Source organism: Eublepharis macularius, chromosome 1, assembly GCF_028583425.1.
Source record: "Eublepharis macularius isolate TG4126 chromosome 1, MPM_Emac_v1.0, whole genome shotgun sequence".
NCBI lineage: Eukaryota > Metazoa > Chordata > Lepidosauria > Squamata > Eublepharidae > Eublepharis > Eublepharis macularius.
In genome coordinates this window covers 58,012,331-58,034,524 of record NC_072790.1, presented here as the reverse complement: position 1 = coordinate 58,034,524, position 22,194 = coordinate 58,012,331, and the positions used below count along the sequence as shown (strand labels likewise).

The following is a 22,194-nucleotide window of genomic DNA, read 5'->3' as shown; positions in this document are numbered from 1 at the left end:
CCCCCTCCTAATTCATTACTAGTAACCCCACACACTCACACAGAGAGATTTTCTCTCCAGCCCTCGCGTGCTTTGTGGGTGACCCCAAACTCCCCCACCTCAACAGCTTTCGCAAGCCCCCTGGACTGATGCCGAGCGACAGAAGCCCCCTTCCCTCCAGCCCCACACGGATCTCTTCAGCCTCCTCAGCCGCCCGCCAATATTCCATTTCGGCGGCTGAGTCTCCCCTCACCCCAACACCGCCACTCGCTTCCATTCACCTCAAGTACTAACTAGTGCGGCCGCTCTAAGCGTCCCTTAACCCCCCGTTTTCCTCAACGGTGACATAAGACGCCCCTGCCATGAACCCAGCGGGTTCAGGCTCTGCTGTCGGAAGCGCCTCCATAACATCCCTAAAAGGAGCATCATCCCCAACCCCCCGCAACCCTTGGACGAGTTGAACCCACGCAGCCAGGAAACGCGAGCCGGGGCCGGCCCTCGTACCCCCACCTCAAGGCAGGAACAATCCCAACAGCGGCAGTACCCCCGCACCAGACTGAAATAACCGCAGCCGCCGCTGAAAAACTCCTCTAAGCCGCCCCCCCGTCAAACCCCCCGCGCCATGAGAGCAATAACCCCCGCAGCAGATGCACCCCCAAGACAAGCCCGCTTATAATGATTCCTCCCCAGAGCGGCCAGGTTGAGTCACACCAGGTTTACCCCTCCAGCCGTGGGACTGAAAGGTGGACCGAGGGCTGCAACCGACCCAACTCATTCACACTGGGACAGACCCCAACTGCAGCAGCGGCAGCTATACAGGCTCCCCTTCGCCATCCCCATGACTCGATTCCCACAGCAGTTGGAATCCGACCAGCTTCTTCCACCAATGCCCCCTTTCCACTCGCGCACGGAGAGTTTGCAGTCCTAACCTCAGCAGTCGCCAGGGCTGCTTGCCCCCTAACTTGGTCGGTTTTCCCTTCAGCGCAGGCTGCAGCGGCGGCCAGAAATCAGCGCTCAAGTGCCCCCCCCCCCCCGAGACACCCATACACTTTCCTCCAGGGACCGACCATTGGCTGTCCATCCTTTCCCAGACCTTACCTTTTTCAGCGCTGACATTCTAGTACATTATTCATTTAGCAGCTCCTGGGTTGCATGCTGGGCTCAGCGAGTCAGGTGGAGGAAAAGGCGAGAGTGGTGGCGGACGAGAGGCAGAGGCGTATGCATAACGTGGTATTATCCCCTTTTGGTCTCTGTGCCCGGCACACTCGCGCGCGCTAAGCTAGCCGCACCGCTTGATATTCCCCGCGTGCCGTCCATGCGCTGCCGCTGCTGCTGAAGCGACTGTGTGCTCCGCTCGCCCGCGGCTGCCGCTGTCAAACCACCCTCGAGGCAGAATTCTCACGCTCTGCGCAGCCGCGCTCCTACCCAGCCCCCGACTCGCCAAGCGCGGCACGAGCCCGTCCCCTCCAGCACAGGGGAGGGAAAGTCTGCTCCTCCATTCGAACTGTTTTGCTCTGGGAACGCCTCCCGTTCGCCTCTAGAGCCAATGGGACGCCTGGTTCCCTGCTGATGGACACTTCCCCGTGGAAGGAGGAAGCGTAAGACAGAGCGCAGAGAGGAAGAGCGTGCGGGGCTGCTTCTGTTGCGGAGCGGTGAACGCTTTGCAGATGAGTGGCGCCCGTGTTGTGTTGGGGGCCGAGGCAACTTCCTCGAGAAGAATGGCCCTGAGCAGGAGGGCAGCAGGTGAGCCAAGGCGGAGCACAACTGTAGGGGTGGTGGAAGGGCTTGCTGGAGAGAAGCATAGGGGGGGGGGGGGAGAACGCTGTAGGGGCATCGCTGCGGTTGGCTTATTTCTTCCGAGGCTTGCAAGATGGTTGCAGAGGCGAAGCGGGCGCCACATGCTTTCTGGAGACTCCGAGGATGGGAATGACCCACTGAAGCGCTGTCAGCAGAGCGGGCATGGTTTTTAAGGGGGCGGGGTGAGCATTGAAGAGGTTGTCGGTGAGGGATGAATTGAGGCAGCTTGTGGTGTTCTTTGGGGATGCTCATTCAGGGGCTGGGGGACAAAAGCTCTTTGGCGGTGAAGTGGGTGGGGTGAAAATGACCCCCAGAATGCTGCTGCTAGTTGCGTGTTTGAGAATTGTGTATAAGGCGGGAACCCGTGCATAACATGGGGGCTCTCAAAAGCTTGCACTCGGAAACTCTTGTGCCCCTGTAACCCTTTTATTCCCTTCTAAAAGGAAACATCCATGAGGTTGCTGAACCCTTTTAAAGCTGGTAGTTTGTGAAGAATTTCGTCTGGGTAGAAGGGTTCTGAAAAGGGAGTGTATGAGACCACGAGCAGATGGTAGGAATTCTGTATATTATAGCCCCTTTTCTTTAGTAATGTATCAGATTTGAATAAAAGCATGTCAGAGCAAACCTGAGATTCTCATTCCAGATGTGGTCGTTTTGAACAAGTCTGCTAGAAACATAGTGAAACAGTGTTTTTTTTATTCTTTAAAAAAGAATGCAGATTTGCCAGAGCTGAAGAAAAGTGCATGATGGTGGCCAGAGTGCTGCTGGACTCACCAACCTGGCGTTATTGATGCGTTTCTCTGTTGAGGTGGGGAGTGCAGTGGCTTTAGTGATTTTATTTTGAGACTGCTTTTCCATATTGCTCAAAATGGTTATCTGCAAGGACTGGGAACATTTCCTGAGACAGTCTAGCCATTTCTAGAACACAAGTTTCAGTGGCACCTGAAACTTCATGGAAATAAGACTTGTGAAATAGATCTCAGAAATTAGAGCCATGTTTTGAGATTCTAAAGGTGGCAAATGCCTGGAGGTTGGGCTGATAGTCATCTGGCATACCTCCTTTTGTCTTAAGTATGATTTTATTCTGGCATGGTTGTTAGACCAAAGGATATTGTTGGGATGCTGACTTCCTGCTTAAGTATCATGTTTGAATATTGGGGGGAAGGGTGGTTTAAAGCATTCATTGTAGATGGGAAATGCATTGCTGCAACTTGTGGCTAAAATAAAAAATGCAAAGGTACATATCATGGTTGTGAAAGAACACGTAACATTTTCTTTGAGGGCCGAAGTGCATATATGAGAATCAAGTAGTGACATGGTAGAATGCATTGTGTGTGTGTAGCGTCTTGCAATGTATTGACCTGAACCCCTTGGGATTGCTAGAAGGGCTGCCTATCTAGTACTGAAAATATAGTTCCAGAATATTTTAAAGTATTGCACCATTGAGAGAGATTCTTAGGTTTTAGATGAGGAAAAAGCCTGGAGTAGAGTGAATGAGTCTGGATAGTCTGGAGTAGAGTGAATGAGTAGAGTCTGGATATTTTGGGAGGTAGAAGAGCTAGGTGTTAGTTAAATGGCATTCAGCGATCAGAAAGGGGGCGGGGAACCTTGTTAGAAGTCTGTTAAAGCAATATGTTGAAGTTTTTAGGGGGATCATGGTATAGGTGGAACTGAGCTAGTGCTACATCTCTTCCGTACCAGTCAGAATTGTCCCATTAAAATGATCCAGTGGACCTCTCCAGTCAGAGTCTAATTTTAAAAATTGCTGGAAATACAGTCCGGGACTGCTGGTTGGAAAGAAAGATGGTAGGATAAGGTTTTGTTTAGATTGTAGACTGCTTAATAACAGTGCTATTCAGTTTGCTTATCTGTTTCCCAGAACCCTTTCTGTACTGGCCAATTTGACCTGTTCAGTTCTCATACTGCAGTGTTTTTTTCGGGACCATCTGCACCCAATTTGCTGTCATGAGTAGTCAGTCCAGCTACTATGTGGCTTTTCTGCCACTTTCCTTGCAGCTCTTATACCCTAATTTTTTTAAAAAAATTCATTTTCTAGGGAGTGTTTCTCCGTGCACAGTCTTTATTCCATCTTTTAATGTTCCACCCACTTCTGCTGCTCTCCCATCCTCTGCCAGCCCACTTCATTGTGATTGGCCACTGTTGTCTATCCAGGCAGGTAGAAAACTTCCTACACAAAAGAATACACCAGATTGTGTTTTTTAATTCAGTGTAATGCATGTTGTAATTCACTCAGTACTATATTTAGGCCATTTGAGATAGTCTTCACACCATACATAATCCATTGTATTTAGAGAGCTAGTGTGTAGTGGTTAACATGTTGGACTAATACCTGAGAGACCCAGGCTTGAATCCCCACTCTGTCCTAAAAGCTGACTAGATGACCTTGGGTCAGTCACACACTTTCAGCATAACCTACCTCACAGGGTTGTTGTGGGGATAAATCAAGGAGAGAAGAAAAATGTAAGCCACTTTAGGTCCCCACTAGGGGGGAACGGGCCTACGTAAGATGAGTTAATGAATATATACACAGGTTTCAGTCATTTCACCCTTCTTGAATCAGAATTAACTTTTCCATTGACTTCTGTGGAATTTAAAAATTTGTCTTAATATTGAATGGTGCCATATTTGTGGACCTATGGGATGATAACCCCCAATATAAAGAATAATTTGGGGGAAATTAACATCTTGCCTTTATAAACTATTTTAAATGCATGTATTCTGAGAGTTGGGATTGATGTCACACAGGGAAGGATGGGGGTAGCTAGAGAAGAGAGGTGTCTAAGGAGTAGCATTGCCAGATGTACTGAATAGCTGGGTTTTGTCTGAATTTCCAGTGTGGCACTTTGGGCTCTAGCTTCTTAGGGCTGATTCATAGCTTTCATTTGGGGAAAAAATCAGTAGCCCTCATAGCTGCTGAGTCATGAAAGACAATGTGAAAGTGGTGTTCTTCCCGAGTCTTTGTGAGTAGCCTGCTCCCAAGTTTCCAGTAATCTTATCTGTGATAACTTGTTCCATATTTCTCTGCTATGCATACCCTGTGCCAATGAAGAAGGCACACAAGAAGGATTTATATTGCCCTACTTTTTAAATAATGGGTTTTTTTTGTATGTGGCTCTTTTAATACTGAATAGGTTGGAATCGTAGATGGATTCAGCATAGAGCAGCATGAGGTGTGTGACATAGTTCTTTTTGATTTGTTGTGTTTTCCAAAACAACGTTCTCAAAAGTGTTTTTAACTTAGTGACGATGTAAAGGCACTGTGTGCATACATCGGAGGATTCATTTTCTTTATTGTTAAATGTTCAAATTGCATGTTAAAAGGGTGAGAGGGGAGAGTGCTTGGCCAAGTCAATTTTATGCCAGGGCAACCTGCTTAGAGGAAATAATGACAAAAATTGGATTGGATTCAGTAATCCGTTAGTTGAATGTGCTAACAGATGTGGATTTTCCCTGTGTTCCCTTCCCAGCAATCTTTTTAGAATGCTGGAAAGATAAACTCAGGGATCACAGGACCCATAAATAGTCAAGATCAACAGAATGGCACAGGAAGACACTTTATGAAGGGAAAAGGACTATACCACTATATATAGGACATATTATCTATTGTGGTATCCTGCTGTCACTGCATTGATTTATACTGAAGAATTATCATTTTGCTGCATTGTATCTGCATTTTGTGTCATGTCTAGCATTCTATGCTTGCTCCAATTTCTGCAGTCCTAGTACATTGCTTATTATATGTCTCATATTGATTGCATCAGTTTACACTATATAATCTGCTTTGAATCTCAGTGAGAAAGGCAGACTATAAATAGAGTAAATAAATAAAAGGTAAGTGTGTAGGTTGGAGGGTTGTAACCCATCCTTATTCCTTTGATGCATTGCTGGATCCACCCTGTTAATATTTGTCAGGGTCCTATAACATGCTATGTAGTCGCAAATACACCAAGTCCTTTCTCGGGTATATTAATTGTAGCCTAAGGGAGCATTGGGGCTTTGACTAGGGTATTGTGACAGGCACAGCTTCCTATTTGGCTAGAAATGATGGCTTCCTCCTCATCAGTGTATTCAGTGGCGTTTTGTTCCGTCTGATCGTTCCCATGGCTCAAAATCCCTCGCCTTGGTACAGAAGCAGATACTGGGGCTTGGCCCCAGTTGAAGAGGACCCTCAAAAGCTATGAGGCACATCACAGGTCATCTAGACCTGGTCCCCTTACAGCTTCAGTCATCAGGAGGAGTCATTTTCTCTTCACCTATGACATCTTCGTCTGCTTCAACTTTCTCTGCTAAAGTTGCATGGATTGTGAAGATTAATCTCATATGAGTGTGTGTAGATGTTTGGGTAGATCTCTTGGCAGGGTTGGACTGGAGCTGTGATTCTTTCTCACTCTTACAATTCTCAGTTTTATGTTGTATAAAATATGTGCAGAAAATCCATGCAAGCCTGGCGATTCAATCTGTTCAAGCACTCCTGAATTTCTTTTTAAGGAGACTGAGTAGATACTGTCCACTAGCAATTTTTTTCCTGAGATGAATGTTAGTGAAAAAGAAGTAAGCTTCACTAATATTCACATTTGAATATTTGTTGTGTATTAACATAGGGTATATGTGCTATATTTTAAAAATTAGTGAATGGGGATCTATATGGCGTACCTCTATGGAAGGAATTCTTTCCGGTGCTGGTTTGTTGTTTTTTTGGAGGAGAGCGGATGGTTTCTTGCTGTGACTCTTCCTAGTATGTAACTAGAAAATCTGTGCTGTGCTATTTAACTTGATTTTATAAGGGTTGCATTTTTTTTTCAAAGTATTATGCAAGACTTCACCTAGTTATCGCTATCACATCCTTCTTGTTTGGTAGCTACTATTTCCATTTTACAGGTATGTTGAGAAAAGGACTTGGCTAAATCTACTGGAGTGGGGAGAGAGTATCATGTGAATTCTAAATTAGGCTAATTTAATAATTTCCTATTTACTGGTCTTCAGAATATACTTTGAGTATCCTCACTGATAAACAGTATATTCAGTTACTGAAAATTGCTGTAGGAAGAAGCTATGTCCTGCAGGGGAAAAAAATCAGCAGTTCTAATAGAGCTGCTTGTGTACAGCTGACTAGCTGAAGAATTTTTACTATGATGTTCAAAATCTTGATACACTGGCAGTAAAATCATTTTCTAAATGTTGGCAGAAAGAATCTCAGTCCCAGTATTCCATAGTATTGGAAGCTAAGATTTAGGTGGGCTTCCATACCATTTTGATGTAGCATTTAGAATACCGAACTTTGATCTGGGTCAGATCTCCACCCATCTGAAAAACTTAACTGGATTGTGAACTTTCAGTAAAATATGCACTCAGTGGGTTGGGAACCACATATGGCTCTTTGATATGGCTCTTTTGAGCACTGTTCCCCAATATGGCACCTGACCCATGTTTCAGAAGAGTGAGCAAGGCCTTTTCCTTGTGGTTGGTAGTTGATTCTCACTGGAACCAGCAGCCACCACTGAAGGAATGAGCCTCACTGAGGTACATGCCTCATGCTGAGAATGTGGCTGTTCTGGTTGATGACAACTGCTAATGTGGCTCTTTGCAAGCCATGGAGTGAGGTTAGCCTAGTGGTACTAGCTCAGAGGACTGTTGCTAGGATAAAAATGGAGTGAACCATGAGTACAGAACTGAAGCCTTTTGAGGAACAATAGAATGAAAATTAAATAAATAATCCTAAGCATACATGGAAGTAAATCCTCTTGATTGGAACCAATACACTAATTAGGCGAAAAAGTAAGACTCTCAGGCCCCTCTCTGCTGGCGTAGGACTGTGTTGTGTTCAGGCCAGCTCCTGTATTTTCATGTGCGCTCTCACAGGATAATTTGTTTACCGGCAAACATTAGTTAGGAACAGCCTGACTTAGAACATGTTCCAACCTCCATTTGCTTGGATCGGGTCTGACAGAGATGGGTGGATTGTTGGCCTTTCCTTGGGAACAAAAAGATGAACGCTGGAACCTAATTGCTGTTTTCACCTACCACTGGCCACAGATGAAGAAAAGAAGCATTGAAACATTGGACAGTAAAACAGACCTGTGGAGATGTCTTTCTTCTCATCTCTGTTTCTCATAAGGAGCAAATCACACACTATGTTCAGCTTCATGTGATTTCTCCACACACGCACCATCAAAAATCATTTTCTTTCTTTTATGAAATGCAGCTGCAGTTGGTAGTGGCTGTCCCATGAGGGAACAGATTTTCAACCTCCAGTGACTGAGGTTTTGTTAAAATTGTTCTCCCTTCCAGCTGCTTTTCCATCCATGATGGAGAAGACATTGGCCCTTGCTTCTTTCTTGCCTTTATGGAAATAAAGCATCAGGGGTGTAGTTAAGCGGCCGTGGGGGAAGGGCTGATTAAAAGACCCCTTCCCCCAGCACTTCTTCCTGTGCAGGTTCCAGGCGGCATTTTATCAGAGGAAGAAGAAAGTTTGTGGGGGTGGAGAGATGACATGTAACTGAGCTTCACATATAGCATTTGCCCTTCTGTGTCTGTGCTGGTTCTCTGCCAATTGTCTCAGCAGTTGCCAGTTCCTAGTCCTTAACATTTAAGTCTCTTTGTCCCCAGTATCTTTCATTTCCTCCACTACTTCTTTTCACCACAGTGCCCAAAACTCATTCGCTGTTGGTCTCCTGTATTATCTGCTCCCACTACTGCTTTCGTGGCTTCTGCCATGTTATTTGCCATATTTTGCCTGCAGTGTTCTCCTTTTCTCTCTGATTCCCTTTCTAAATCCTTTTCATTGCAAAGCCTTCTTGGACCACAAAAATTTTATTTTCTGTGCTGCACGAATCCATTTAACTACATCCTTGATTCTGCATTGTTAAAACCTAATTATACAAGAAGAAGTTGTTGTTCTTTCCCTTTAGCTGTCTTTTAGGTGAAAAAAGACATTGCAAAAAAGAATTGGAAGGAAATCTTGGTAGACAGAAGCTTGCACTCCTTGCTAGGCTTTCTTTTAAGCACTGCATACTATGTGGAGCATTATTGTTATGTTGCTTGCTTTTTTACTGGCAAAAAAAAAGCTTATGAATAGACACTGGACAACCTTTTGAGAAGAATAGTGGGGATGCTTATAAGTCTGTTTGTACGTAGTAGCCAGTAGTGGCATTTCTTATATAAAAGCTCTTTAAGGGAGGAAACTTTGTCCTCCTACAGCACGATAAAAAAAGAAGCTACTCTGACCTATGCTGTTTGGGATTATGTAATTCTTACAGCTGTGCTGCATTCCCAAGTAAATACAAAATACCTTTAAAAACAGCAGGAGAAGCTTCACATTGGATTTCTGCAGGAATGCAATTACAGCTGCTTTTCTTTTTAAGACTAATTTTATATTGTTATGTCTTTTTTTAAACTATGCTTTGTGAACAGTTTATAGGCAGGTTTTGAACATCTTGGGGGTGTTTTTGTCTGTTAACTTGGCAAAACAGGTTTGGTCTCGGTGTCTGTCTCTTTTTAATTGGAGGAGAGAGTGTTTAACCCATGCCTCTTTTATATCTTTCTTTTCTGGGTGGCAATTAGTTCTGCAGAAAGAAAAAGACAGGTACGAAAAAGACTGTCTTCTTCCTCCTGCACAGCTTATAGCTGCTTCTGGGACACTATTTAAATAGTGAAAGAAAGAGGGAGAAAAAGCTCGAACATTTCTTCCTCTAGCAATTTTTCCCTAGTTTACAAAGCATCCCTGTAAAGCTACTAGTTAGAACAGGCTGACTCCTTCCCTGTTTAGTTACATCACTAACAAATAGAATCTCAGTTGTTTAGATTGAGTTTTATTTTATTGGTATCTGTCCAACTCACTACCTTCTCTAGATACTTCTTCAGGACTTCCACTGCCCCACATGAATTTGCATTTAAGGATAATAGGACTGCTATTGGTTTACTAAATTATACCTCATTCCAAATCCATGCAAATCTTTCCCAATGGCTTCATATTACTAGCATGGGAGAGAGGATAGAACCCTGTGGGACCCCACAGCATAAATGCCAGAGGGTCAAGCAGAAGTCTGCCCCCCCCACCCCGTACTACCTTCTGGATTCAATTCATTGTGTAGGAGTGAAACAACCAGAGCATGGTTGTCTCATGCCAGTTCTCAACCAGCCAGGCTATGCATGAGGTGAGGGAATTAGGAACACCTGAGATAGTTGAATAAGACCTGGGCTGGGCTGAACATCTGACCCCTCTCCTTTTTGCAGGCATTTGAGTCCTGAGCTTGGCTGAAGGCATTAACTCCTGGCTAAATCTGTGCCTCACAGCCTATAGCTCTGTGTGAGCTATGTAGCTAGAACCAGCACCACCCCAGGACATCCTGTGGCTGATCATCTGATTTAAAATTACACTTGAGACTAGACAGGTTGTATGTTTTTGTTTAGAATGTATTTTAATATGCATTTAATTTTATAAGCTGTTTTGAATCCCCAGTGTGCATCGTGGTTTATTTATTTAAATAAATTAAAAATACCTTGTTGACGCATTCTTCCTGTTACTTTCCTAGTGAAGGTTGTTAATCAAGGCAGCCATGACTGTTTTGATCACCAAACTGGGCCCTAATCCCAATTAAAATTGCTCTCAAGAATCTATCTCACTCAAAGTGGTCTGACATTGCATAGCTACCACATGCCCCTTACCCAATAATGAAATGTTATCCACCAACTCACATCTATTTAAATTATCTCTGTTCAGGGACACCATTTTTTTTCAGGATGAGATTCATGATTACTTCCTTCAAAATGGTTAGCACTTCTCTGCTTCTTTAATGAAGCAGTAATAACCTCTGGAACCCATCTGGCCAGTTCTTCATAGCAGGATATTATTAATCACTAATTAACTAATCATGTCCTTGTGTACCACTTAGTACATGACTCCAAAAATCATTAGCATATGTTTGCGTATGAGTGAGTGACAGAAAGAGAGAATGGATGAATGAATATTACCAGCCTAATATGTCTCATAGGTTCAGGCTTGCTGTTCCCCCACGGGTGGCAGGGGGACCTCTGCTGTCAGCAGGCACTTCCCACTACTGTTTAGCTGGCTGGTGGAGAAAAATATGGTAGGAACAGCGGAGGAGGAGTGTCAGCAGCATTCCGATCTGCTGATGTCACTGTGTACTCAGAGCACATCCCCTTGATGCACTGACATAACTTCTGGGCACATAAGTAATGATGTAAATGTGTCCCTAAGCAGGTCCCCTGCATCCTGGTTAGTCATGCCCACCCACTGCTGGTTGCGTGGGGGGACTTGACAACCCTACCTAAACTTGAAAGTAGAACTGCTTCAGTGAGGAGCAGAAGTTGTTTTCTTCTGACTCCACAAAGTTGCTATTTTATTGAAATTGTTCACAAAAATTTACCTTCGACTTCATATTGGTAACTGATGTTTTCTGTGCCGCTTCCTCATAAAGAAGGCAGGGTGCTCCACTGGGTCCCACCTCCCTTTTCTATCATTGTGCTAGCTCTGCTGAGGGTGAAACTAGCCTCATTACAAGAACAAGAAAAATTAACTTTGCTTTGGAGAAAAATGGTCCTATACGTCTATGCTAAAGGTGCATCAAAGATTGTTCTTCTAATGTCATGGACTTGGACACTTTTTGACGTTTAAGATTATTTGAGGTTATGATTCTTTGTGTATGTGTTCTTTGTAGAGCTTCTGTTTGTCTTCTGTGCCACTCAATTAATCACTGAAACAGTATTTCCAGAATTAATCTAGCTATCTGTCACAACATGTTATGCCAAAAATAGATGTTCCATGATGGAATAAAAAACCCCTGCTGATTCATTATCCTATCCCTGATTTAAGCCTGTTGCTCCTGAACTCCCTTTTGTAAATGGAGTCCTGATCTACCTATGCTACATTGCTCTAGTGGTACCCTTAGGATGGCAAAGAACTTGAAATCTATACAGATCATGGCATGTCAGAGAAGAGCTTAGTCCACGTGTTATAGTCTAACACTTTTTCTTCAAAAGATAAATAATGCTCACATTGAACTTACTTGAGAGCCCTGGGCACCTGCTTCCTGTTCCCGCCAGAATTCCAACCTACTTTAAGACCATTGCCAGTATAATAACCACAGGGTTATATAAACTACAGAAAGGAAAAACTGTTTATACACATCACCGTATGCAGCATGAGGCCACATCTTCCTTCCTGACTACAGAACTAGGAAGTTGTAAGGGTGTGCTCAGTATTGGTGAATGTTGGGCATGACACCTGTCACAGAAAAATCAGTTTGTACAACCCCTCCCCCCGATCAGGTCAGCTCCCACTACAGAGGCTGTAAGGGCAAGAAGCCATGCTGGTAAGCAAGAAAAAGGGATCCACCTAGGAGTGGTAAATTGCACTGTAAGGCAGGACCCCTGAATACCCTCCATTCCTGCCCCCCCCCCCCCAGCTCCCAAGAGTTGAGTGGACATAGCACTCCAATTCACGAAGCCTTTGTCCCACTTTCCCTTGAATACAGGGAAACTATATACTGCCTTAGAAACTGTTTTCTCTGCAACAGGACAGAGAAAAGGAGGACCTTTGACTGCAAAGCCCTAAATGCAGATAAATCAACCCTGAGCTGAGGGACAGCTCAAGCATCTTTTTCTTTCAATAGGTTCCCGTTGCAGAGAAGAGCCCATTTTGATTGTATGTATTAGGGTTGTGCATTTTGAAATTTTTTATAGTCCGGAGGTGTTGAGAAAAATGCTTGTCATGATTGGGTAGTTTTCCATTCGGGTGTTTCTGGGTCAGGGTAGAAATTCATCAGTCCCCCCCCACCTTCTGATGATTTTCATGACCATCCTTTTCAATGGGGAAGGGCAAACAGATTTGAGGTTCCTGGGCAACTGCTTTTGCACTTAATGGGACCAAAATCATACAGAACACAATCCTTCCTCTAATCTAAAGTACCTTTAAGTTTGAACAAAGGGGGGGGGGGCGATTTTACAGAGGTCTCCCAGTAGGTTTCTCCCTGTACAGTCACACTTTATTGATTCTAAAATGGCAGTAGCCTAGCAGGAGGGCTCCAGATCAGGCATGGCACTCCCTGCCATCTGCATTCATTTCATTATCCTACTCTTACAGGGATTGACAGTTTTTTAAAAAATTACCCTCCCATTGAAAACTATGCATTTGTCTTCCCTTCTTGTGGTTTGTTGTTTATTTCCTTTCAAAGAGAGACAAAGGTTTTTGTTGCAGCCCCCCCCCCATCTTTGTACTTTCATTATTTTTTATATGGGGCTTGGCAGGGGCTGGAGTCATTGTTTTCCAACCAGATTTCACCAAAATTGCAGTGGGGTGTCTTCTGCCTGTCCTTGAAAGAACGGCAATGTCAAGCAAATTGGGGAAAGCATTCAAATTCTACAGGCCTGTGAGTAAGCTGCCTCCCCGCTATTAGGCTTTTCTACTTTCACAAGGAAAAAAATCTCTTTCTAGCCCACAAGAAAGGGTAAAGGGGGAGGGAAGGAGGAAAGAGAATGGCAGCTGTCTTCGGGATTGACTGGGAGTGCTCTTTACTCTTCCCTTGCAAAGATCTGGAAGGGAGAAATTCAGTACAGATTCAAATGAAATGTGAGCTCATGTTACATTGCTGGTAAATGCCAGAACTTGGGGGCAGGGGGATTACAGAATTTGTGAGGGAGGGGTTTTGTGACTACCAAGCAGCCAGGACTAGAGTTTCTGTTCCCCAAAGTGACAAGTCTTGAAAACAGTTTTTTGTGTATGTGATTTTTACTGCTCGGGATTTTTGTTATGCACATTCCTAGTACATACTATATGTGTTCCAGGGACAGGTTAGGGTACTGATGGTGTACCTTTTATCGAGTTTGCTGATTAGAGCCCTAACTGAGTTGGTGAACTTTGTCTTTGATATGGTATTGCAGACCCCAAATCTTGCTCTGCTGGATCCACACTGAGGTCTCCTTGACTAATCTGGCTCAAGACTTCATGGCAACAATGAGACTGGCTCAAGTTGTGTTGGGCCCAGCACTCAAGCAGGGTTATACATAGGATCTGTTTCCCCTCTATTTGGGATGGCCTAATATGTGGATTGCTATTACTGCTTGTGCCACGGGTCAAGATGCCTATCTTCCTCTGCAAAGGGGGGATGGGCTGACTACAGTGGTCCAGTCCAGAAGATGATAGATCCAATTGTCTTCCAGTCAACCCTGAGGAACATTGGTATGCAGTGCTGATTTGTAGGGTGCTGTTGACAGGGTTGCCCTTTGGTGTGCTCTTACCCCTGTAAGGAGGGCTTCAGCCCTCTGGTTCACCAGAGAGTTGTGTCTCTGAAGGGACTGGGGAGATGGCTAGAGTACTGTTGGCAGAAGGCTCATGCTGATTCAGACAGATATACAGACACAGTATGGAACCTATTTAAAGGCCTATAAAGTAATGGTGATGGTGGCAAAGAAGGCTTTATTTTCTGCTACCATTGCATTGGCAAAATCACATCTAGTGAAATAATTTAGGGTAGTTCAAGGCCTGATTGGTATATGGCTCAGCTTTGCTTGATTCCTTGTTGGTAGCATCGCTCTCATCCAATCTGATTTGGGAGTAGGGGGTAGATCCTGTCCTGGGGCTATTGGTGGCAGCCTCTTATCAGAGTTCTGTGGATAGTTTCGTGTTGGTTCTCCTGTCTGATGTTGACAGAGGGCTTGGGGTTGTGAAAGCCACTTATTGCAAACTGGATTCTGGACCATCCTGGCTATTATATCATGGCAAGAGAAAGTGATACCAATATAGCCTTTCTTCTAGAGGAGTTTTCTTCACAGATGAAGGTGTGGTCAAATATATTCTTTAGAAATTATCTTTGGATCATTTGGACACAAGCTGGTGATAGCCAACATGCCTCTTATCCAATCACCAGCTTGTGTCCAATTTCCCCTTTCTGGGCAAGGTGACTAAGCAGGTTGTAGCAGAGCAACTACTGGCATTTCTGAGTGAGACATCTGCCCTTGATCCATTTCATTCTGGCTTCAGGCCTGAAATAGCAATTTTGGCCCTGGTAGAAGATTTCCTGCTACAGTTTGATAAGGGCAAACCTATCGCTGCTCGTATTGCTAGACCTATCAGCTGCATTTGATATGACCAACCATGATATTTTGGAGAATTGACTGCAGTCAGTGTTTGGAGTTAAAGGGACAGCCCTCCACAGGTTTGACTTGTTTCTGGCTGGCAGGAAGCCAAGAGGTTGCATAGGAGAGGCAGAATCAGCTTATTGGGACCTGCAGTATGCCCCCAGGATCCATTTTATCCCCAGTGCTCTTTAATTTGCACGTAAAACCTCTGATCGAGATCATCAGGAGCTTTGGAGTGGTTTGCCACCAGTATACAAGTGAATCCAGCTTTATATAGCACTATCTAAACTTCCAGAAACAGCTGTGAAGTTCTGGGCCAGTACTTTGTACCTGTGGTCACGTGGTTGGTGGTGAACAAACTAAGCTCAGTCCAGACAAAAGAGAGGTGATGCTGGTTGGTGCTTACCAGTAGTTAATCTGCCAGCCTTAGATGGGATTAAGTTTTTCCTGGTAGTTCCAGTTAAAAGCCTGGGGATGCTCTTGGGCCTGGCCTTGTTGATGTTTAAGTAGGTCTGTGCTGTTGCCAGGCATTCCTTCTTTCAATTATATCTGGCTCAGAAACTGAACCCTTATCTAGACTCTGCAGCTGCAGCCACACTGATCCATGCCGCTGCAACTTCCAGGCTTCTGTAGCATGCTCTGTGGGGCTGCCTTTGAAGTGGTTTCAGAAGCCTCAGTGGGTGCAGAAAATAGCAACTAAACTCCTGTCTTGGGCCAGCCATTTGAAACATAATGCCAGTACCATGTCAACTGCATTGGTTGCCTATCTGCTTCTGGCTTTAATTCAGAGTGCTGGTTGTCACTTTTAAAGTCCTTCATGGCCTGGGACCCTCATACCTCTCAGAACACATCTTCTGGAATACTCTGATGTACCAGTTGTGTTCTTCAGAAAGCCTTTTCTGAACTAGGCAATTTAGCAACAGTTATATCATGGACATTCTCTGTGGTAGGTTGATTCCTATGGAATGGCCTGCCAGAGTGGACGTGGTGGGCATATCCACTCTGTCACACGTTATGTTCAGGGAGGCATTTAGCATTTGGTGCAGGGTAAATAATTTTGGGGCTACGTTTTCAACTGTATGTATTGGCTTTTAACTGTATTTGTGTATTGGCTTTAACTTGTTGGATGGCTTGTGATGTTCTGCCCTTGAAACTTTTGCTGTTTTGTTAGTTGTCTTGAATTTGTAAAGATAAAGATGGGTATAAATATATTTTTTTAAAATTCTCATGATGTACTACTGAAGGGAACTGGAGCAGGGCATAGCAACTTAAAAGAAAAACCTAATATCAAACCATTTGTTGTCCCTGCGTGGAAGATCAGAGACTTTGAAAGATCAGAGACTTGAAATATAACACAACAGATGACAACAACATACAGTTACAGTACAGCTTCCTGCTGTTGTTGGGTGAATCTTGTCTAAGTGAATGCATGCTCTTCCCAAACTGGTGAATATTTCAAATTTCAAATAATCAGGAGTAACGTTGAGAGAGTGGTGTTAGGCTGAGGTATACAGAATGGAATAGTGTCTCGTTAATAGCACCTTTCCCTACTTTTTACTCATTTGCTCAGCTTCTCATGATTACTAAGTCACAGGTAGCATCTCTCCATTGTTCATCTCTCTTGACTGTCTACAGAGAGCACCTGACCTCTACAGGCTTAAGGATGCTCTCCATGCCATGTAAACCTCAAATGAGATCTACAGCTGTAACCAGAGAGAATTTCCTTCCAAAGCTCCTATGCATGAATGCTAACAACATAACAGATGGGAACAGATAGTGTGTTACGGGCAGGAATGTAACAGGTGCAGCTGTATCCAATGTAGGTTGATAAGTGAAAATAGCACCTGTGATTTCTCTGTCTGCTGTGTAGTTATCTAAAGCACAGATATCTTCGCAACCTAAAAACTTATGATTGTTTCAGCTGTGTCTCTTGTCATGATGGTTGTTAGGGAATGCTTCCTGTTAGCCATGCACACTAGTTATGAATGATTAGTAGTTCTTCTATTTCCCTTTTTTGCTGCCAGTCTGAAGATGAGCAATCTTGGATCTAACATCTGGGTTTTTTTTATTATTCCTAGTTCTGCTAGACTGCTGTTACATTCATACTGGGAGAATACAAGCCGATTTGGTCATACTGAAATGCAATTTTATATATATTTTCCTTTTCAACTCTGTGTTCCTCAGGGGGCTGAAACGTGCATTCAGAATGCCCAAGTCTGCATTCTTTGTTGGCATTTTGCTCCTCGCTGTGCTTGCATATGCATACCTGGTGTACATTTCTAGCTTCTTCCCAGCAGCACGCTTAAAGGTAATATACCAGTGGAAAGGAGGTTCACGGTTCATTGCTGCTTAATAAACTTAAGTTCAAACCTCCTCCCAGGTGTGTATTTGGAACCAAGTAGTCATGGCTATTAGCAGACGTTTTGTGCTCTTGTCACCTGATTTGTGAGGTGTCAAGTACAAACTGATCGATCTTAGAAACGTTCACTAGCTTTAAAATTATTTGGTACTTTGGGCACTATGTCATTCAATATGAATTGTATAAAAGATTTCCCCATTGCTCTGCAAGAGCTCCTGTAAAACACTTAAATACCAAAGAACAAATGACACCCATAAACCATTTACTGGAGATTAGATCCAAAGGGAATGCTCTGCAGTAGGCATATTTTAAGATTCTGAAAGTCCTGCAAGTCCTTTCTGCAACCTCTAAAGGTGAGATAATGTGCTATGTTTGCAGCAACTGGTGAATGCAACTGATAATAACGTAATATTCTGCATATGTTTTACTTTGCATGTATCTTATTGCTTCGTCCTGCAACTCGCACATATGGCAAGTGTGGTCATTGTATTATTGCCAGAACAATCCCATGTCCCCTTTTTAATCACGTTAAAAGATTCCTTGACACTGTTCTGCCATTCTAAATTTATTACAGTTGTCGCCTGCCTTTCTTCTGTAGTGTAACTTAAGGCAGTGCACACTTAGAATCCCCAGGAGTTCCCCTATATAGTAGATTGTATGCCTTCAAACCATTCCCTAGGCCATCGCCTATTGCACTTTGATATTGATTGAGGACTGCTTCGTGCAAGAATATTGTGGGTGCAAACATTTCTTTTTAGAGTTAGGGGCATTTTTTTCAGGTATGCTTGGCTGTGTACAATTTGTATTGGCTCCTCTCCACACACTAAAGAGAATTCACTTGATCAGGAAAGATGTTTTTGGTTTGTAGAAGCCATTGGAAATGAATGGCTATAGAAAGCAGTCTGCCTCCAGTTGGAAATGTTTGCTCTGCAGAAGTAACCATGTGCTCCAGTCATGCTGCACCAAAGACACTCTGACTCTCTTTCCCACACAAAAAATAATGACAACCCATTTCAAGTTGCTGTCTGGTACAATGTATGTTGTTTGGTTTTTTATCAACCTGAGGTTAGGATGTGATCAGGCCAGTGCAGCTGTGGATGCTTAGTCATAAAGGTCAAAGATCTTGGACCCTACAAACCAATCCTCTGTTCAACTAGTGAGGGCATAGAGATCCTCGCACATGGTTGTCATGCTTCTGAATTCCAGATACTGAGATCAGTCTCTTGCTTTCGTGTCCTGCCTGTGAGTCTCACTACAGCCTGTGTGAGAAGATGCTGGAGTGGGCAGACCTTTGGTCAAACCCATTGTGGTCCCTTTTTCTTAGAAGTACACACATGCATCTGTGTATGACAGTAGCTATAACAGTTTTATTCCTAAGCGCCAGAGAGCTAGACCTCATCTACATTGCTTACCTGCATTTATAGTGGAAATACATGAGAACTTGAATTGATGTTTATATAACTGTATGAAGAATTGTTTGTCTCCAGCTCCAGTTGGAGTGAACTGAATGCCCATGACACTTCACGTGGCTTGAGCCATAGTTGAGTGGTTGTCTATTATTTTTTTCCCTTCCTGCACTTTTTTTTCTTTATAAAGTGAAGGTCAGCTGAATCAATGAGGCACTTCAAATGAGCATAGCGTGAAGTATTGAGCACTGAAAAGGCCGTTCCTAATTTTTCTCTTTTTAGTTAGAGCTTCTTTAATAGGGAAAGGAGAGGAGCAAGCAGATGTTGCTGCATTCTTCACTTAGTCTGCAATTTAATGCACTATGTAATTGGTTTTAGTGAAAATGCAAAACAGGGGGCTAATTTTCTCTTCACGCATTCTGCACCTCCTATGATCATGTCACATTGTTTGCGATTCCGGATATAGCTGAAGCTGGGGGGTATCAGGCAGCACTGCAATTTCACCTCAAAGCGTAGCTTTAGGTATTGGTGCTGTGGTGGTGGTGGGGGGGGGGAAATACGTGAGGGAAAATAAGTTTTTAATCATTGAAACATATTAATTGGAACAAAAGTTACCAAACAAAAAATCTTTGAAAATAAAGTAATTGGTTATTCGTCTTGAGTGAGAAACAAAAAAAAATTGTTTACAAAATGGGAACGTTCTGGTAACTGATGATTTCATGAGTGAGAAACAAAATAAAACTGTTTACAAAAAGGGGAAATTCTGCTGAAGTGTACCACCTATCCTTCTCTGCATACCTGGAATTATTACTGATGGTCATAGGATATTGCAAGGAGTTTGTTTTAGTTTTAAAATGCATAGACTCTTTTTCTTAAAAGCTTTAAAAAAACCTCTTGTGTTTACTGAATGGCTATATAAAAGTTATGGATATAAAAGTTGTGGGCTGCTTCAGTCAGGGTTCCACCTGATCAAAGCAGCCCTGCTTCAAGTTCTGTTCCCCTAATATGCAATACATTTTATCCCATGTCTTCTTTCCAGCTAAAATGTGAATCAGGGATGGTAAAATAGATATGTACTCACAGGGCTTTTTTTCTGGGAAAAGAGGTGGTGGAACTCAGTGGGTTGCCCTCGGAGAAAATGGTCACATGGTTGGTGGCCCCGCCCCCTGATCTCCAGACAGAGGGGAGTTGAGATTGCCTTCCGCTCCGCCGAGCGGTGCTGAGGGCAATCTAAACTCCCCACTGTCTGGAGATCAGGGGGCAGGGCCACCAGTCATGTGACCATTTTCAAGAGGTTCCGGAACTCTGTTCCACCGCGTTCCTGCTGGGAAAAAAGCCCTGTGTACTCATTAATATGACTCTTAAAAGGGAGAAGAGGGAAACTAACACAGGGCTGCTGTTTTCAGTGTTTTGTAAAGAAAAGATACTGCCTCTAAGTTGGCCAGAATTGTCCCCGAAATCTGTATCATACGGAGTCCCTTCTGTGTTCCTTCCAAGTGTCTTCATGGCATGCTCCAACCTGTGTAGACTTTGTACCAAATGAGAGTCAAGATGATGAAGATGTTTCCTGGGCGGTGGACCTGTCAAGGGGTCTGAGCCCCAGCAATTGCCTTTCTCTGCTGAGCTTGATACCAGTTTTGCCTTAAGTAGTATGCTGTGGTATAGTTCATTACTGCTTATACAGTAATGTTTATATTCCTGCTCTAGATGGACTTTATGTGGCTTTTCCTTGTGAAATAGTGATACTCGTTTGAGACTTTCCATGTAGCTTGAGTGAAATAGCTGTAGACAACGTTTTCCACCGTTTTATAACGTAGGGTTGTCAATTCCTGAAAAAGAAATTCCTGGAATCTATGTGGGGTCCTAGCAAGGGAAAGTTCATGGGGTCAGAGGGGAGGCAAGGAGTAGAGCCCTGTAGGGAAAGATACACATTCTACAGAAATTGCTTTGTTCATCCAGATATGTGGATATGAACAATAACTCCATGCATGATACCTGTCCAACACAGACCAATGTAACACAGTCCAGACTCTCACAAGCATAAAGCAAGAACTAAAAGTGCAGATCTCAAGTATCTGCCATTTTCACATTGGTTTAGCCACAAGTTACGTGTTTAGACACATATTAGATGTATGCAGCATATTATTATTTTTATTTATTTATTTATTCCTTTTTTCGGTACAAAGAGGGGTACAGAAAAAGAAGGGGGGATAATAGGGTCAAAAGAACAATAAGATTTTGTACTACAAGAGTTATAATAAAATACAGAGTACACAAAACATATCTTAATCAGAGTTCATCAATATTACATCTCCTATTCCAACTCCTGTGTATCTTCACAAACTAAATACGATCTTTTTCCTACACAGTATTCAATTTTAGATCAACTAAAGATCAAAACAAGCAGTCTGCATGTACATTCTTACTGCTATATCTTAATATAGTCTAATGCGTCTATACAGATCATTTCTATTTAACTTAACTATTATGCCAAAGTTTCCATATCATGCGTTCTACCTCATCACTAATATTTAACCATTCTTATCTTATCAGATCCTAACCTTATGTTCAATCTATTACAATATGTCAGTATATCATCTTACTCAGGTTTCTAAAACTAGGACATTTTATACATTTTATCCTTTGTAAGTAAAATAATTCCCCCATTTCTCTTTGAATTCTCTCATTGGTCTTCATTGGTATGCAGCATATTATTAAGGACTTGTGCGTTTAGAAGACAGTCTGGAATCTATCTACCCATTTTACAGATGGGGCATGCTAAGGATCAGAGATCTAAGTCTGTAAGACAATTGAAGAATGCATGTTGGAGAACTGAAACCAAAGAAGAATGGATCATTCAAAGAGAGGAATAAACACTCTCCCCAAAATTAATACCTAATGGAGACTTATTCATACACCCATATCAACATATTTCACGCTTCCTCTACCTTTCTTGCACTTTGTTATGCTATTTCTCTCTCTGTGTGTCTACACAGACACGCACAAACTCAGAACAATCAGGGTTAGGCCAGTCTGCCACTACCTGTCAGTGTGTTATAGTAGTTCAAGTGTCTGGCTGGGATCTGTCAGACCCAGCTTTTAATCCACATTCTGCTATAGAAACTTGCAGGGAGATCTTGGACCTGTTGCATGGTATAACCCTAACCTACCTCACAGGGTTATTGTGATGATACTATGGAGTAGAAGAGATCGACATAGGCTGCTTTGTGTCCCCATTGAGGAGAAAGGCAAATGAAGTAAATAAAGCTGAGTGGGGATACATGAAGACACCTGTGTTGTACCTGTCTTTTACCTGCATTGTGGCTGATGGAGGTTACTCTCCCCGAAAAGTTGGTCTTGGAGTGGGTGCAGAGGCTTAACCGTACAATACCACTAGCCTGTCCTCCTGATTCAGCTACCCTTCATTTTAAATAAATGATTGGGTGATCTTTGAAGCTGCCCTTATAACTTCATCAAGCTTGTTGTAGTTTCTGCTGACTGGCAGCAGCTCGGACAGAGGGAAGTCTCTTGGAGTGT

The 22,194-nt window shown here is 43.2% G+C and overlaps 1 protein-coding gene across 1 annotated transcript in view; it reads left to right on the top strand.

Annotated features, from left to right (window-relative positions):
* The first annotated feature begins 1,596 nt into the window (after window positions 1–1,596).
* ERICH1 (glutamate rich 1) overlaps window positions 1,597–22,194 on the top strand; it is a 114,420-nt gene continuing 93,822 nt past the window's right edge. The window contains exon 1 of the mRNA XM_054988548.1: window positions 1,597–1,722. Within this exon, the coding sequence (XP_054844523.1) occupies window positions 1,647–1,722 (76 nt within the window). The 5' untranslated portion in view covers window positions 1,597–1,646. The remainder of the gene's footprint in view (window positions 1,723–22,194) is intronic.